The 18505-nt window shown below is 39.0% G+C and overlaps 1 protein-coding gene across 1 annotated transcript in view; it reads left to right on the forward strand.

The window, feature by feature from the left end:
* ppp1r37 (protein phosphatase 1, regulatory subunit 37) overlaps positions 1–16410 on the forward strand; it is a 38508-nt gene extending 22098 nt beyond the window's left edge. Inside the window, exons 3-13 of the mRNA XM_030151757.1 lie at positions 810–855; positions 1027–1127; positions 4541–4660; positions 6263–6413; positions 6619–6774; positions 7084–7196; positions 9413–9554; positions 9669–9835; positions 10537–12208; positions 12311–12396; positions 14353–16410. Of these exons, the coding sequence (XP_030007617.1) occupies positions 810–855; positions 1027–1127; positions 4541–4660; positions 6263–6413; positions 6619–6774; positions 7084–7196; positions 9413–9554; positions 9669–9835; positions 10537–12208; positions 12311–12387 (2745 nt within the window). The 3' untranslated portion in view covers positions 12388–12396; positions 14353–16410. The remainder of the gene's footprint in view (positions 1–809; positions 856–1026; positions 1128–4540; positions 4661–6262; positions 6414–6618; positions 6775–7083; positions 7197–9412; positions 9555–9668; positions 9836–10536; positions 12209–12310; positions 12397–14352) is intronic.
* Positions 16411–18505: the final 2095 nt, after the last annotated feature.

Genomic DNA, 18505 nt, shown 5'->3' on the forward strand with positions numbered 1-18505 from the left:
CATTTGGATGTTAACACACAGACTTTTTGACTTAAACCGTAAGCTGTTTATTTTCTTGCTTTTCTGGATTAGTGTCATATCTCTTTTTGTTTCACATTAAAATGTGAAACTGGACTAATGTTTCTCATGTAAATTTAAAAAAACATGAATCTGAACAAACTGGGACCTGCCACGTCATGCAGAGGGTTGTGAACCTTCAGTACAGCTTCACCAGCATCACAGCGTTCGTCTGCACAGATAAGGGATAGTAGCATGGCATGAGGCTAGAGGTTATGGAGTTCACCCTGAATGGGCCAGCCGACCAACCAGAGAGAGGGATTTGCTGGTACATAGTTTCAAGAGCAGCACTCTGTATGTTTTCATGTGTAAATGGCAGGTGTTTCACCAGGATAAGAGGTTAAGCATATTATTACACTCTGATCTGTAATGACTATTCAGTGTAAGTCAGATATTGATGAGGTTTTTTTGTTGTTGCTGTTGTATTTTTTTTATTTTTTTTTTGGTAACACACATTCATTGACAGTTGTACATGCAGATGTTGAAAGAATCAGTGTGCTCACAATAGGACTTATTTTCTGTGAACTGCTCTGTGCATAGTTCTGACTTACAGAACATAAATCACAGAACTTAACAGTGTTACCAGAGCAAGAAAGCAATTACACACACATACGTACAAAACAAGTGCCTGCAGCATCATGATTCATGCCTTATGTATGATGTGAATATGGAAATTAAATTTTTTCTGAAATGGGGAACTTCTAAACTCTGTACAGATTTTTTAATGACACAACTTCTTTTTGCTTCTGCAGGAACTGAAAGACCTGACACAGCGAAATGAATGCTTAGATCTAAAAGGTAAGCACCAAATATACCACAAATGGACAAATTCATTAATTCACATGTATCGTACAGTCACCCAATACCAAAACATTGATATTGTGAAAATTCGTAGAAAAAAAAACTCTTATCATTTTTGGATCTTGTTGCCCAGCCCTACTTATTACAGTTCTTTGTGTGTTTCTTCAGGTGAAAAGCTGGACTACAAGGCGTGTGAGTCTCTGGAGGAGATTTTGAAGAGGGTCCAGTTTAAAGTGATAGACCTGGAGCAGACAAACTTGGACGAAGATGTAAGAAGATCCGATAATAATCCATCTCCCTCTTCTTTGATTCTTCTCAATCCACTATGTGTACCACTTTCTTTCATCTGCCTCTCTGTTGCATATATTTGATCATGTTAAAATGATGTGCTCTGCCTTCAGTCACTCTCTATTTTTCCACTCTTACTGCACTAGCAGGATGTGGGGTGTTTGTCATGGGTTTTGTGATTACTCTAGATGTCTACTTGTGTAAACACCATTAGGGATGTCTGGGCTGTAGACATGTACAGATAGAGACAGTGTGCAGTATGCAGCAGAAGGACATGGGCCATGACCACTTCCTGCCACACACAACTCCAAATATACTGTGTCCCACGCAGGACATCTCTGCAGTAGAGAATGGGTCATTTTAATTACTGCAAAGCAATTATTTTATTCCTGTCTGGCTAAGCAGTGTCAGTACTTTCACCCTTTAACCACTTAGTCACTTTAAACCTAAATTTCCTGCCATTTTCAGCAGACTTTTAGGTGTGTGTGGAGAGACACCTGCAGGTTTGTGGATACTTGCGCAGCAGGGATGTTAATCAAAGTTTGTCAGTTAAAGCTGCAGTCTTACATTTTTCCATTTATGAGGCGATAGTGCTGAAAGGTTCATTTAGTAAAATTTTGGGACATACATCGGTGAATTTGCTCATTGCAACCACATGAACATCCCCCAGACACACACTCACACCTATGACATACACCCAGTATGTTTTATCTGTTGAAGGATATTAACTCTGGTCCATGCTCGAGCATCGTAAGTGACAGTAATGTAGTTTAACACTGTAGGCCACCCACTGTAAAACATAAAAATGACAAAATTCGGCAGCGGCCTGTCCTTCCACAAATATATATCTGATTCTTAGATGGGAAGAACACAATAATTGTCATTTTTGTGTGATTACACACAAGTGAAATAATAATTATGAATATTGTATTTAATTTTCTGCAGTCAGATCTTCTTCCATTCCATTAAATCTTTGACACTGGTCCTTTATGCATCTTAACCAGCAACAGGCTAAGACTACATTCACGCTGCTAGACTTAGTGCTCACTTCAGATTTATTGCTCACATAGGATTAATTTTTCTTATTTCTTTTTTTTTTCTTTGGTGAGTTCACCTAATATTTTAAATGTGGCCAATATCAGATTCCAAAAGCAAAAGGACAAGATGTCACATGCGGATCACTGTCTTTCAGAAGTAACGTGGGGGTCACTGAAGTCAGCGTTTGCAGTTTGATTTATAAGGTAGCATTGATGTGCAATGGACGGCACCAAATTTGTGAGAGGATGATAAGGAGAACGATGAGGATAAAGAATTTTGTTTTGTTTTTTTATTCATTCTGGCACCTAGTTGTGGCAAAAGTCAATCTAGCATGAAGAAATATGACTGTTCAGACTGAGGTCACATTACAAAAAAATCAGATTTAGTATGATGTAAAGAACTGCTCTAAGTCACAATTGTAAAGCTCAGATTCCATAGTTGCTCTTACAATGTCACATAGAGGCAAAGTATCCCCTAAGAAGGACTAACATCAAATGTTAATGGATTATGTTTTGTGTCACTAAAATAATCCTAGATTAGTATCCTAGATTTAGTATAAGACACCATCTAACCAGCAGTCTTTGAATAGTACTGTAGTATCTGCTTTTAACAGATGTTTTTGTTAGATAATGCATATGCATCTTCTTTACACACCCTATTTACATAATCCAAACAAATGCACATGGAAGTGCATACTTTTTCCATCCTACATGGATTGCTGCCCCGGAAATGTGAATGAAGCAGCTGAATGAGTCAGTCACTGAGTCACCAGTTTCTCAGTCTGAAAGAAGTGTCTCTCCTTAGGCTCTGATGAAATGAGGAAAAAAAGAAAACATTAAAGCAAGTGTGAGAAAGAGGAAAGATGGATTAGAAAAGGAATTGAATGTGGATGTGAGAATGTATGTTCTCTCTTTAAGGTAGTGTTAGAGAAATACAATAGAAAGCTTGATTTGGCAGAAATCCCTGCCTGCAGTGATGTCTTGTTGGGAGTGATACAGGAAGATGAAAGATACTAAATGGTTTTGGAAAGTATATGTTTAAAAGCATGGGGAGCTCTAACAAAAGTTAGTTTGTATTGGACTGGATGTGACTCATCTTTGTCCACCCCTTTGATAAACGCACTTATGTAGATTCACCCTACTTGTATACACACATAAAGCATGAAAGGTTACGAGACTGCGGCTCTTTGTTTTGTTTCTTTCCATCTGCTGAGTGGAAGAAAAACTCACACTCCCTTCTAATCTGCACAAAAAGCCCACCACTAATTTTGTGATTTTAGTGGTTTTTGGCCTGGCTTTTAATTGTAGCTCAATGACAGACAGGAGGGGCACAGGCTACACCAAGAGCCTGATGACCAATACAATAGATTTCCTGTTAAAATGAGTTGAAACTGTTTATTAATAGATGCTGTATGTTATTAAAACTAATGTAAAACTGCATCAAAGCACAATTACCAGACAGTATCTTTAATCCCCTGCCATTAGTACATTTTTACTCCATCTGCATCTCAGTGACAATTCAAAAAGACAGCGCAATGTGACAACTCAAACACCAAAATAAGATTTAAGCTTTCTGGGTGCACTTTGATTCCATGCTGCACCACCTGACACTTTAACCTGCTCATATTTTTCTACACTTTATCAGCTTTACTTAATGAGAGCTGAAATGACTAATCATTAGTTGTCAACCAACTTAATCTCTTATTTGGATTATTGATTCATCAGTCAGCAAAAAAAATCTCTGGTTTCATTTCAGTACTCATTTATGTGTTTAGTTACAAACCCCATAAGTGCTGTCGCCTGTTGTAGTTGGTGTACTGCTTGTGGAATCACAGTGTGAACCATGTTATTACTAACTTGTCAGCCTTATTTTGTCAGCCTTATTTTTGTGTTGCAAGGATGAAAATCTGCTTATATTTATAAAATTCCAGTAATATTTTCTTTGTCCTGTTGACAGCTAAATTATGATTCAAGCAAATGAACAAATTTGATTTAATTCGTATTGCATTATAGAAAATGTTCCAACTTGTCTGTAGATGGGTTTTAGTCATTATCCAGTGCAGTGCAGTTTGTGCACATTTCCATGTCTAAAACATGCTCAGCCTTGCAGCATTAGACAGGAGCCCAGACTTGAACTCGTCCTTGCTGCTTAATCCCTCATGTGAGGCCCTCATGGAAACACCTCAGCAAGTCTCACTTATCCTAAGGGACTGTTACCAAGGCAACCACCGTTGCTTCACACTGTATCTTTTAAGGGTTGTGACACTGCCTTCACCTGTGATATTTATTCGTTGTTTTCTGTCACCTGCACGGACATAAAGTTTAACACGTTTTTCCCTTTCCTCATTTCTTCCCAGGGTGCATCTGCTCTGTTTGATATGATAGAGTACTATGAGTCAGCCACACATCTCAACATCTCCTTCAACAAGCACATCGGCACACGGGGATGGCAGGCTGCAGCCCATATGATGAGAAAGGTGAGAGATGAAGATCCTTTATAGGTTTTTCACTACAGAAGGGTAACGCAGATAAAGAGAATAATTTATTTAACACGATCACAGAAATTTCGTCCACACCTCACTGCTCACTTTGTAAGGTGTTGTTAACTGATAATAATATAGTTTGCCTTGCCTCTGTAAATGTTTTTGCCCTGGGAAAAGCCAAGAGACTGTCCACTGTTTTTTCATGACTGGATGAGTTTATGCATGCACTGCTGTTTCCTCTCACCGTCCAGTCATGGAGGTCGGACTTTCCCTGTTTGTGTCCTTTATGATGTACTTTGACGTCATTCACAAATTACTCAAGCACTGAGTATACAAATGGGTTGCCAGGCAGACTCATTACTATAGTCTAAGCAGTATAGGTGAGAAAAGCATAGATATGAACAGCTGCTGTTAGTTTGACGAGTTTTTTTAATCAAACAGCATGGGGAAGAGATGTTGATTTTCTGCCAGAGTGAAAAGGAGATCAGATGAGGAGCTAATTCCATTCTGATTGTTTAATGCAGCTCTGAAGAAGAGGAAATGTGAGATTCATACAACAAACAGTTCGCTAACCAAATGCTGTAAATTTAACATTATTGAAAAAAATCAATCAGTGTAATTTTTTATATTACTTTTACGAGTTGGTGGTTGTATATCTTGGATTGAGTAAGTTGACTGCTCTACCCTGATGATTGCACGGTAAACAACTCTCATTTATATTTTATTATTAACATTCTGGCCTACTACTTTGTTTATTTACAATTTAATTGAATGTCTTCTGGGGGGGCAGAATTAAACTTTTATCAGTGTTACAGTCCTCACAGCTATTACTGTAATCTAATCAGTGTGTTGTTTCTTGTTTTGCCCTCTTTATGAACTTGATAAAATCTGTGTTGATAACAAATTGTACATTGTGTGAGTTGAAGCTTGTCAATGAAAAGGAGTAACTCCTCACAACACAGCCTCTAATGATGTGTAACATCGTATCCTAACTACTAGAGGTGAGGTTTTAGGTTCAGCCAGTGGAAACTCAGTATTTAAAACCCTCACCTTTACATGATTAATTTTATTTATTCTTTATTACACTTAAGTAGGTGATGTATACTGTGACAGTAGAAGAACAGCAGTCAATGAATATCATGGTCTGTCATTGGTATCATTATGTCACCAATCACTTTCTTTACAGCAACATTTCTAATAAGTTTAAGGACACTTTGACCCACATGGCATGTAGATAGGCAGTAAATGTGTGTAAAGGCAGCATAAATAAATCTGGAGGACAGTGAATATGACATAAAAAGGACTACTTCTGAAAAGGTGAAGGACTCTGAGCAGCTGAGACAAAACGAGGAAGTTGTACAAGGGTTGGGCAGTACATACATTCTGTGAGAAATGTGTACAAATGTGAATTCACAGAACAATACTTTTGTATATGTACTGTTAATTTGGTTAAAGAATGTGTCGCACCCCCTTCCTCCCACCCCTAGTCATCTCACTACTGTTTATAATATAGAAGCTTTCTATATTTCTACATTGCTAGATCCATACAGCTTTTGTTTCTGTTTCTAATTTTGTGGCTTTGTGTTTCCCTCTTAGACGAGCTCTCTGCAGTATCTCGACGCCCGTAACACTCCTCTGCTGGACCATTCAGCTCCCTTTGTAGCACGAGCGCTCAGGATCAGTGGCAGCCTGGCAGTCCTCCACCTGGAGAATGCTGGCCTGTCTGGCAGACCTCTCATGTTACTGGGTATGATGGGCAGAGCGCAAGTGCGCGGGGGGGGGGTGCACAAAGGGAAGAGAAGTAGTGCTTTCTCTTTCCAACACCTGCCTCAGTAAAATGTTTTACCTGGTTGAACAAAGAATGCTAATCCCTCTATTACTGCTTTTTATGTCTATTCTCCATATTTCTCCATTTTTGCTCACCTTTCTTTATCTAATATTATTCTGATTAGCCACTGCTCTGAAGATGAATATGAACCTGCGGGAGTTGTACCTGGCGGACAATAAGCTCAATGGCCTCCAGGACTCGGCTCAACTTGGAAACCTGCTGAAGTTTAACTACAACATTCAGATCCTGGATTTACGCAACAACCACATCCTTGACTCTGGTAAGTGGCCGCGATGTAGCACAGTCATTGTATGTATCTTTAGTGTTTCCTCAAGGTGGAATTGCTTTGTGATTTGTCATTCATGTACTTCCATTCCACTTCTGGTTCTTCTGTGATTGCATTGCATCTGATTAAATTGGATTTACTCTTAAAGATATCCCTGAAGTGAAAAAAGAGATAGAATGAATGAGGCTCTGAGTTAATTGAAGTTCACATGATCATTAGTAAAAGCCTGGTTATCTGAGTGTTAACTCCAATGGGCTGACTGTTTTTTGTTTTTGTTTTCGGTTTTTTTTTTTGTCGTCACAGGTCTGGCTTATGTGTGTGAAGGACTAAAAGAGCAGAGGAAAGGCCTTGTCACTTTGGTGCTATGGAACAACCAGCTCACACATAATGGCATGAGCTACCTCGCTGCTGCACTGGTACAGTACTGACCTGAATTATCACAACACAATTTGAACTCTTAACAAAACAGGTTTAGATATCCTCACAATCCCAAAATGCTTAAATATACAGAACTAATAACTTGTTCACATCAGTATAAGCACTCGTATGATGTAAGACTATTGTAAAAATGTTCAACTAGTTTGACAGAAAACCAAACATTGGACTGGACCAGTTTACCAAATCTTAACAATAGGGGTCACACTGGAACTTAATGAGACTGCCAACGCTACTCCAGTCAACTAGGTAGTAATTGTAGCAATCTGGTTGGCCAACTGCCAATAAACACTAAATAAAAAGAACATGATTCAGGGTGTGAAGTCTGTCGTCTCTTCTGCGTTATTTGCATCCTGTCTCCACTGAAATGTGATGTTCTTCATGTTCCCAGCTCAGCAGTAAGTTGCTCACAGGTTATTAGACTCTAGCATCTTTTTTCTGTTTATAACAAACAATAATATGTCTATCACACTGCCAGACACACTTTGGGGTAGTACTGCTGATCTGCAGACAGTGGTGGTGTGTGTTAATGTATCTGTACAGCAGGTGTATGCATCAGCTCAGGCAGGAGCAGATCAGTTTTCTTCATTTGTCTTTACATGTTCAGCTATAGCTCTACATGTGTTTTGTTCATGCAATAAGTATGTGTATTTTTTTTTATTTTAAAAATACATTTTTTGCTTGAATGACAGAGAATAATCCAACATTCCAGCAGCAGCAGCATATGCACACACTTGTAGCTCAGTTAAAGTACACAGTAGAAATTATTTACTCAAGACAACTTCTTCAACTTTGAAGGTTGTCAAACAACTTGCCGTCCTTCATAATGCCGTGGGGATTGTTTTTAAACAAATATGAGTGAGGTCTTTGAATGACTCATGTTGGTATCTGATTTATGTATAAACGTCACTTAATGTGCAATGCGAATAATGTTGTGACGTCTGATTTTACTTGACATTTCCATGTAGGCGCCTCATTACTACACCTGACATTTTGAGAAGTCACCTCTCAGTCATGGCTCAATTTTAATGTTGTGCCACTTTTCTCATTTCATCTTAGTTGCATTTCACAGATGTTTCATGTCACTGATAAATCATTATTAAATTCACTGGTTTAATTTCTATTAATATTTAGTTTCACTTTCGTGTTTTCCTCCTAGGATGTGATCCTATGATTCTACTTCTATAGTAGCAACTTTGAGATAGTGCTGAATCAGTACAGTTACTATCTTGTTTAGAATGTATGGTTTTCTTAGTGCTTTGCTCAGAGATTTTATTGTATATGTGGATCATTAATGAAACCACATGTTAATAAATAAATAATAATAAATTAATTAATAAAGTTTTAAAAGCCTTTAATGGAGCAGCTGCTCACATCGCTCTCCATTAATCCATACTGGTATATTAAATAAAATCAATTTGGTTGACACATGTATTCATTAATATGATATAATTATAATTAAATCCCTCACTAAATGCCATCTAATAGCTGTGGTTTAATAAAAATCTCACCATAAAATAAGCCTTTAGTAATATGTAATGCTAATCTATCGTAGTTGCATATTTCTGTGATGAATTTGTTCTAGTGTTATATCCTTTTCCATTCTGAAAATGTGTTTAGATGAAGTCCTTGTAACTACTGTTGAAAGTAAGTGGAGATGGATGGAGTTACTTAAACAACTGAGGAAACAGATTTTTCAGTGTCAGCTTCTGAGCAACAGATGACTGTAAAATTAAATAACTGATAACTACTTCACAAAAGAACAAAATGTATCAGTCTAACTATAGACAAAAGGTTCACATGATGGCTTTACTTTTGTACTATCAACTGTTTAACTCTGGAGCTTTTCTAAGAATTATTCTGAGCACACAAAAGCCCTAAAACATCAAATCTCACTGATAAAGCGAACCCCGTGACTGCTGATATTTGGCATTGTAGAACAGAAAAAGAAGAAGAAGCCTGAACTTTTTCGTTACTAGATATATGAGGTTTCCACTTGTGTGGTAAATGTAGTTTTAAACAATACTTTAAGCATTAACGATACTTGAAGAGTCTTATCAATTAACTCAGTAGTTAGTCTGCTGTTATATAGATGTTGTGGTTGAGAAAAATCTCATGTGAATTCACAATGTTATTTTATTACTACACCTTGACAGAGATAGAAACACAAACTTAATGTCCCTGTTATTTTTCTCAGCCATGCACACAGAGTCTGGAGACTCTGAATCTCGGCCATAACTCTGTGGGTAACGAAGGGGTCCACAAGCTGAAAGACGGACTGATTGGAAACCGCTCTGTGCTCAGGCTGGGACTCGCTTCCACCAAGTTGTCCTGTGAAGGTGTGAAACCAAGGCCTGAACTTTGGCCATTTCCATCTTCCTCAGAAAATATTTTGTGCAGGGGTTTTTACTGTCTTCTGCTTTTGACTCTCCATGTCATTTTTGATTTTGTAGGAGCTGTGGCCGTGGCTGAATTCATCGCCGAAAGCCCCAGACTTCTGCGCCTCGACCTTCGTGAGAATGAGATCAAAACTGGAGGACTGATGGCTCTGTCTCTTGCCCTAAAAGTCAATACTTCTTTGCTACGTCTGGACCTCGACCGGGAGCCTAAAAAAGAAACTGTGAGCCTGGGGATACGACCTAGGGCAGGGGTTTCTGGAGCTTAAAACATTCTAAAATGTCTTTAATACAAGATTGTTAGGTCTTCAAAAATATTGTGGTCATGTAACTTTAGTTTAATCAGATCACATTAATGTCGGCCTCATTCATGAATATGTTTAAGGAAAAAATTTTACTTGATCTGTAACAAAACCAAAATTGAGCCAATAGCCACTAATGCAAACTATGGAGCCTAGTTAGAAGGTATCTGTTCACATCCAACCAGTATGTCTCAATGTGGTGTGATGGTTGTCAAGAGCAAAGCTGCTTCTAGATGTAATACATGTTTCTCCCAATCTTGCTGTCATCTGACTTCGTGGAATGACAGTTCAAAGAAGAATTGAAGTCTTTAGATAATAATCAATGTGAAGGCCTTTACACTTTGTGCAGACACATTTTCAAATAAGAAACTTTATGTATAATTTACAGAAACATTTACATTTATTAACATTTATAGAAAAACACTACCAAAAAAATCCACGAGCCAGCACCTCAAGCAGTTTCAACTAATACTGTTATATATTCACCTGTGTTTGTGTTTAATACTAACAACATTCATATTGGTCTTTAAAACTCAACTGGTTTCTCTGGCAGGGGAAAATGAGATGAGGCAAGGAGGCAGTCTCCTGTAGCATACTTTAGACCTTTGTGCTCTGTGTTGTAGGTAAAGAGTTTCATCGAGACCCAGCGTGCCCTGTTGGCTGAAATCCAAAATGGCTGCAAGAGGAACTTCATTCTGGCTAAAGAAAAAGAGGAAACAGAGCAGAAGATGAGGCAGTCAGCATCCATGGCTGAGATCGCCACAGAAGAGGGAACAAGAGAAGAAGAGGAGGAACAAACATCAGAGGAGAAAGGTGACAAACAAGAAAAAGAGGGTGAAGAAGGAGGGGGCCAAACAACAGAAAATGAAGGAGAGACAAGTAGCCAGTCAGGAACAAGTCCTGAAACAATTGTTCATCAAACGACGGTGGAGTCAGACTCGGACACTGAGGATGAGGAGGAGGAGGTGCTTTCAAAGGCCCCGTCCACCTCGGACTCCTCTCCTGCACCTCAGACCCAGACTGGGGTTTCACAGCCTCCCCTCAGTGCCTCCCATTCATCGCCGTCAGCCTCTCCTGCTGCAGGACCAAGTGTCATGTCCAGCATTACAGTCACAGAATCCCCTGTTCCCACCGGCGCCCCTCCATCACCAGGACGCTGTATTTCGGTCTCCAGCCCAGGCAGGGGTCATAAGATCTTCATGGTTACTCGAGTTGAGAGCCCCCCTGAGCAACAGCAGCTACAGCTTCAACCTCAGAAGGATCAGGGACAGATAAGTGCACGTGCAGCTTCCAGCCTGGCTAAAGACGCCTCCATGAAACCTGCAGAAGTCGACACACCACCACAGCAGACTCAGACTGCGTTGCACACACCTACACAAACACAACTGACACAGGAGGATGTGAAGAACAGTTCACCTGCTCTGTCTATAGACTGTAAACTGACAGAACAGAGTCCTGTTCCACACTTAGAGTCTGCTCTACATACTTCACACATCCACACACTAGAGCCTCAGTCTGGGAGTCAACCCACAAAGGATGTAACAGCAAGCACTTTAGACCCTGAAGTGACAAATCCAAGCATACATGTACCAGCCCTGCCTTTAATTTCCTCACCAGTAGAGTCTGCAGCATGTCCCCTCACTGAGGAAGTAACAGAGGGCACTAAAGAGCCCCAGTCCAATAGTGTAGAACAGAAGCTTTCTAAAGAAACAAAGGCTGGAGAGGATAAGGAGCATCTGCTAGGAGAGGAGTGTGAACAGTCTGACAGACTCCTCACAGAGGAAATACAGCAGCAGCCAGTAGCATCTGCACTCGAACAACAAGTGAACGAGTTAGCATCTGCATCAGAGCAGCCCTGCCCACTGAACCATACAAAGGCGGAAGAGGAGGAGCAGAAGCAGGAAGCAGTAATCAGGCCCTCTGAAGACCAGAAGAGTTTAACAGAGACAAATGACTGCCAGCTCATTCAAGAAGAGCTCAGTCCAAAGCCAGTGAGTGACCTGCCACAAATAGAGGCAGGGAAACAGGAAGAACCGCAGCCTGTCGTCTCTGTCCACACTGATGAACAGTCAGTGTCTGTGACTGAAGGGAACACACAGGAGCCCAATCCACAAGCTGGGGAAGCCTCAGAGGATGAGAGCTCCACAGATGATGGTGAGTGTTTAGCCGAGGCTCTGATCAGCATGGACGAGGAGGTCACAGGTACAGCTCTGCCCAACGGCCTGAAGCCTGAGTTCTCACTCCATCTGCTGGACCCCGAGAGCCCCAAACCTGGCAGCTGCGTCATGGAGCATGGTGAGTCGCTATAATCACTGATCTTAGCTGCTGAACCTTAATGTGGAATCAGACTTGGGTAAACACCTGTATGATAACATGTGTTGCATGTCATTGGTGCAGTGAGCGTCAGCTGTGGACAGGACCTGGAGGAGCTGCTGCTAGAAGCCAGTTTGGAGACGGGGAGAGATGCACCATGAGGCTTTGAGGTAAAGACAAATCTGTGTGGACGTGTAGTATCAGAGGCAGCCACACACAGACTTAAGCCCTATTCACACAGGATCTCATGTGATCTTGAAATTTCCTCCCTCCCATGTCATGAGGCATATTCACATGGGATAAGCAGATCTGTCTACTGATACTATTCCCCAGGTGTTTTATACTGTCTATAGGATTTTGTTTACTTCCAGTATTAGCTGACGTGTGACCAGTGTTGGGCACCCTTACTCTTATTTCCATATATAAGCAATGTGATTTTCAAGCTGACCGTCAGTTTTGAAGGCCTTGATTTTATTGGGCATCTGTAATTCACAGGCTATAATCTGTTCAAAGTTAGGCTATGTTCACACTGCAGCTAAAAATGACCCAAATCCAACTTTTTTTGACCTAATGTGACCCATATCTGATTTTTTCTGGCAGATGATTTTCTTTTTCCTACATCAGACTGAGATCATTTTTATATGTGATCCTAAATCAGATACATATCTGATGTTTTGCAAAGTGATTTCAGTCTAAACAGTCATCATGCATTTCATCCAACTTATGCTTCTGTAAACATAGTGCTCCACATGTAACGTCACATCTTCTTCCCACATGCAGATTGTTTCAGGACTGTAGACGGGTCTTATGAGTCTGATGCCAGTCACGTCTGAATTATAATGTGAACAACCACACAAAAAAACTGAATTGCAGCAAAAAACATCAGAATTGATCATTAAGACCTTCAGTGTGAATGTAGCCTTAGAGATACTATTAAATGGACACATGATCTGTTTTCCTTCACTAGATGTTTCTCAATCAAAACAATAGTTCATGATGTCAGTGTCACATATTGCAAATTCCTCACTTCTCTTCTTACTTTGACAATAAAAGCTTTAAATATTTACATTATGTCACAGAACTTGGTCACTGGGACATTTCACTAAGGCATACCTAAAAAAATAGTTCAGTTTATTCACATATATTCATGAACAGTTGTTAAATTATACAGTTTTCTGAATTCGCATGTCTTTGGAGACATTTGATATAATGTATATTAAGAAAATGTATCCATTCTAATCATTTTTATATTTTCACCCAAAAATACTGTGGATTTTTTGGGAGTATAGTTGATTTGTGTTGATTCTGCATTGATTGATTTTTATATAAAAATAATTATTTCAAGTCTCAGTCTTAAGAAGGCAGTGGTGTTTTTCATGGCTAAGCATAGAAAATTGTGTGATAATTAGTGGGAAAAAAATGTAATCAACAACCATAAAAGATGTCACTTCTGTATGTGTGAACGTATTTCTCCCCTGATGGGTCCGAGTTAAAAAGTGGAGAAAACCAAAAAATCACAGCAACGCCCATTTGCATGGGAATAGTACACAGCATCACTTGACAGTAACAGAAATGTCACATTCATGCACAGAGTTTGTCATTTCTGCCAACTGGAGACCTCACAAAGCAATAACATTGTACAATAATGAGCGCTTCTATCATCACAGCCAATATAAAAGATGACAGAAATCATGTTTGCAGATGAAATAATGTTGATAATATAATGCAGATTTCTAATCATACTGTGCTCTGTGACATATTTTCATGTGTTGGCACTTCTTTATAATGAAATAGCATCAAGTAACATTAGTAACAATGCAGCACTACTGAGAGAAATCTCAATAAAGTGGAGAACTAAATGTAACATTGAATGAAATTACAGATATAATGAAATTGCCCAAGCCAGAGTATATAACAGCCCAAGTCATTTTTAGCTTTTAATGTGGAATATTAAATAATTTTCCTTTTAAGATCACACATGACCTCTACAGTCTTTACAAACTACTCTGGTCTCCATGTTTTAACAGTGTGGTGTAAATAGGGCTGTAATTAGTGTAGATTACGTTGACCCCTGTTCCATCTGTTCCATAAAACACTTATTTGTCTGTTCTTTTCAACTCTTACAGGGACTATGAGGACGGGAGGAAACAGCTCTCTGGTTGCTCTACACTGTTTTGTCATTTCTCTAATTTTTACCACAAACTCAACCTTTCCATAAAGGACAGAAGACCCGGTTTTTACAGCCGAAGCTCTGTGCAAGAAATTTATGGAAAAGACACAAAAGACTAAATCAAGCCTCAAGCTTGGCTGTAACAAACAAGAAATTCTCCACATTCACACTACATCGACCACTGAAACACACAAACCAGTATGTCAACACTGAATATGAGAAAGATGGCAAAGGACAAATAAAGTCACTGTTAGCACTACATATTTTCAATCTGCAATCTTTACACTTGAGCAGCCACCTGTGAGCGAGACAAGTGGGGAAGGTGGAAGGAGTATGAAACACTAACCAAAGACAGAACACAGACCTTTATCACACCGCTACTCGCTCTATTGTGTTGATTTTGACTGTCGTTGAAGAAATTCAGAGAATTTTTTCACCATGCACACATACAAAGCGGTAATAAGTAAAGCGGGGCCCTAGTCTGAGTCCCCGCTGGTTGGACCTGCTGGCTTTAAACAAGCAGAACGTTTGTTCGACCGATGGAAATGAGGCTTTTATATCCAACGAAGCTGAAGACTTTAACGTGTCTGTTTAAATGTCAAAGTTTTATGTCTGTGTCCTCAGCCCGTTCCTTCAAACCTCTCCCCGGGACTAAAACTCTGTTAAGGGACCTCTGCCAAAGTGACCTCCCTCACGTCTTTCTGTTTTTTCATCCTCTGCTCACTTGGGCCCCTCCCTCAGGAATCAGCGTCCCCCTCCTCTGCTCAGCCCCTGTGACTCTGATATACGAGGAGCTGCCAAACTGCTCTACTCTTGCTACAACCAAACCGCTTCCAGGTTTGCTTTCAAAGCCTCCAAGTCGATAATTTGCGTCGCAGTGAAAACCCCCAAACCCGTCTGATTTTGGTTGTTATTCACAGTTTTAAAAAAGTAATAATTTTCCTTATTCTCTGGTCTTTCGCGCTGTTATCCATCTGTCCGACCAGTCATTGTGTGTGCAATTTTTCATGAGAAGTAGCTTGGCCTGTCGTCACTTCCCTTCTTCCACTGGTACTGTGTGCCATCTCACCTTTCAGATCCAGCTCCTCATCCATGTTGCCTTGAAAGTCACCTTGCTTTTTTTTTTTTTTTTTTGCTGCTTTAAGAAATCAGTTTGTTTTTTTTTTATTTTATAGCTATATGACCCTTTCCTGATTAATTTTCCCCCTTATCCTCCTCCTTGTTTTAATTTTTCTTTCCGGTGGGGGTTGCTTTTAAAGATGTCCCCCATTTTTTGATGTTTATTTCAGATTTAAACTAGAGCAAATATTTAGTTTTGATTTTTTTTTTTTTTTTTTTTTTGGGGGGGGGGGGGGGGGGTTCTGTGTCAGACAGAAGAGTAAATATGATTGAATGGTTGACTATTGGAAACAGTTGGGGTGCAGTTATAAACACAAGGATTGCTTTGTTCTGGAAGAGCAGCAACTGTCATGTTTCATGTAGTTATAATTCCAAAATCTGCTGGGTGAAGCTGTGGCCACAAGGGGGCGCTGGTGTTCGTGTTTTTGTATTTTTTTTCCCCACTGTGGAGACTGAACTTATGGTAATTTGACCATCACAGAATAAAGACACTGATATCTCTGCTCACGTACAACTACTGTCCAGAGTTTTCCAGAGCAAAAGTATTTTGAGTGTCAGCTTCATCATCATCATCTTCATGTGCGTGCGTGTGGAGATTCACCTCTTCGCTCTCGTCTCAGTTCTCTGAAGTAAAAGCAGACAGGGGCGTGTTTGTTTTGTTTCTCATTCTTTTGGATGAAGCAGCATTCGACCCTCCCGCTCTCCACCCTCGCTCCCCAACAGATGGATCCGAGAGCTAAAAATCAACATCGGTGTGCTGCCCCCCACTGTTTGTAATGCTTTAATTTTTAGAAATTTTTAATAATAATTTGTTAAATTAATTGAAATGTGCTGGTAATCACAAAGACATGTATGGCAAAATTTGTTCTCTCCAATAAATGCATGTAATAACTAATAAAGTGACTGGATGTTTGACTGAAATGACAGATTTTGCACAAAGAAAAAAATTTGTGGCACCACTTTTTAGTGTCATCATAGTAAATAATGTATGGTAAGTAGCAGTGCATTAATTTGGTGCAGAACCTATGAGGGTAGATTTTGTTATTGAAGTTTGTTTATTCCAGGATTATTCAGTCAGATTAAACATGATTTCTAGTATACAAAAAAATATTGGTACATGTCACACCAATTTGTCTATTTATTTGAATTATTAGGATAAAAACATTCACATCAGCCAATAATTATCACAATAAATTTCCAACATCTCGAAGTTTAAAGGAGGATTTGTCTTTATTAGAGCCCAAGAAACCAGATGGTTACTTTTGGTTTGAAGTCATTATTTATGATCAGAACGAGATTAATATTTCAGAAAGTCTAGAGGTACACTGTTTTTAAAATTATAATCATAAAAAATTAAATTGATAAATATATTTATATAGCACATTTGGTGCACGTCAGTGCTTTACAACACAACAATAAAAGAGTAAGAGCACAGCAAAAACAAATTGAATGAAATAGATAAATACAATTCTAGTAAATGCAGTCAAGAACAAGTTAACACCATGAACATAATACCACAACTCAGGACTCGTATACAAGTGAAGTGAAGTAAAATGAATTAGAAACAAACTGCAGTTTTTTGTAAGCATTTTAGATAATATGAACTAAGTTAAACTTAAAAACAAAGTTAAAACATGAATTGCACTAATATTTATCACAAGATGAAATTATTTTATTTTTGTCAACGCTGAAGCATGTAACTTTAATGCCAATACTTCTGTCCATGTGGTATATGGATACTTTTTACAGTCACCATCTGAGTAAAACATCTGCAAAATGACCATGTTTCGGTAGTTTTTGACACCAACAAAGCTGATTTTTAGGATTTAATATGTTTATTTTGTTATTTTTCAAAGGTGAAGGCTTAATTTGACTATAAGCAAAGTAAATATGAGGAGCCATATCATCCCTAAAAACACAAAATTATTAATCTCCTGCTTATGTTGATGTCTGAATGATCATTGCTATGAGTGACAAAAATCCAAAACTTTCCACCCCTCATTGTCCTGCAGTAAAAACAGAGTTAATGTGAGGTGGATAAAGCGACTGTGGAAAGTATCCACACCTTTAAGGACACTCTGAGACCTCTGGTGTGTTCTTGTTTTGGTGATTTAGGTGAACTGAGCCTTTGAAAGAACAGAAAGGCGCTGGTGTGACTGTGGGGTGAGGAGGTTCACGTCTCCTGGAGCTGAGGGTGTGTGGTCGAAGCTGTGACAGGGGGCGGAGAACAGGGTGGAGCTCTGTTCTGTACGTTCCACTGTAATTCTTCTCTGGTGGAATTCCACAGTAAATAATCCACTGTTCTCTAGTAGCAGAGTAATAAAAACAGACAGTGAGGAAAATAAACATGTTTACAGTGGAGCATCTATTATACACAACTGTTTTTTGGTGGTTGTGTTTTTTTTTAACCCATAAAGACCCAGTGGTACTTTTGTGTCAGTTCCAAAATATTTTGTTCTCTATATTTAACTTTTCTTAAGTGACTTATCACAGTTTATTATTTGTGTTTCTTCAGTGAACATCAGGTGTTTTCTTATATTGAATTTACTGATCATATAGATAAAAGCTCAGATTAAAGTTGAGGGTTATTATATCAGAAATAGAGAAAACTGAAGAAAAAGTGACTTTTTCAGCAAAATATATCATTAACTGAACATAAACTTGGTGTGTCCATCCACTGTCATTGATCCAACTCCAAACACCCACCACTGACCTAAACCACCTACTGATCTAAACTGTTTAATACCGGTTGATCCACTAATCCTATCAGTACATGTAAATAATTGATGTAAAATGCAGTTTGTCATCTTTTCATGGTCCATATCTATATGGTCCATATCCAGATTGTCTCTTAATGTAGAGACTGAGAAATGCATATGTGTGGTTATTAGAACTTTACTAAACCAACAAACTTGACAATTGTCTAGGACTTTTGCACAGTACTAAATGCAAATAATATTTTCACCATGCACCCATGAAAAAATGGAATA

This window comes from Sphaeramia orbicularis, chromosome 13 (assembly GCF_902148855.1).
Source record: "Sphaeramia orbicularis chromosome 13, fSphaOr1.1, whole genome shotgun sequence".
Classification (NCBI taxonomy): domain Eukaryota; kingdom Metazoa; phylum Chordata; class Actinopteri; order Kurtiformes; family Apogonidae; genus Sphaeramia; species Sphaeramia orbicularis.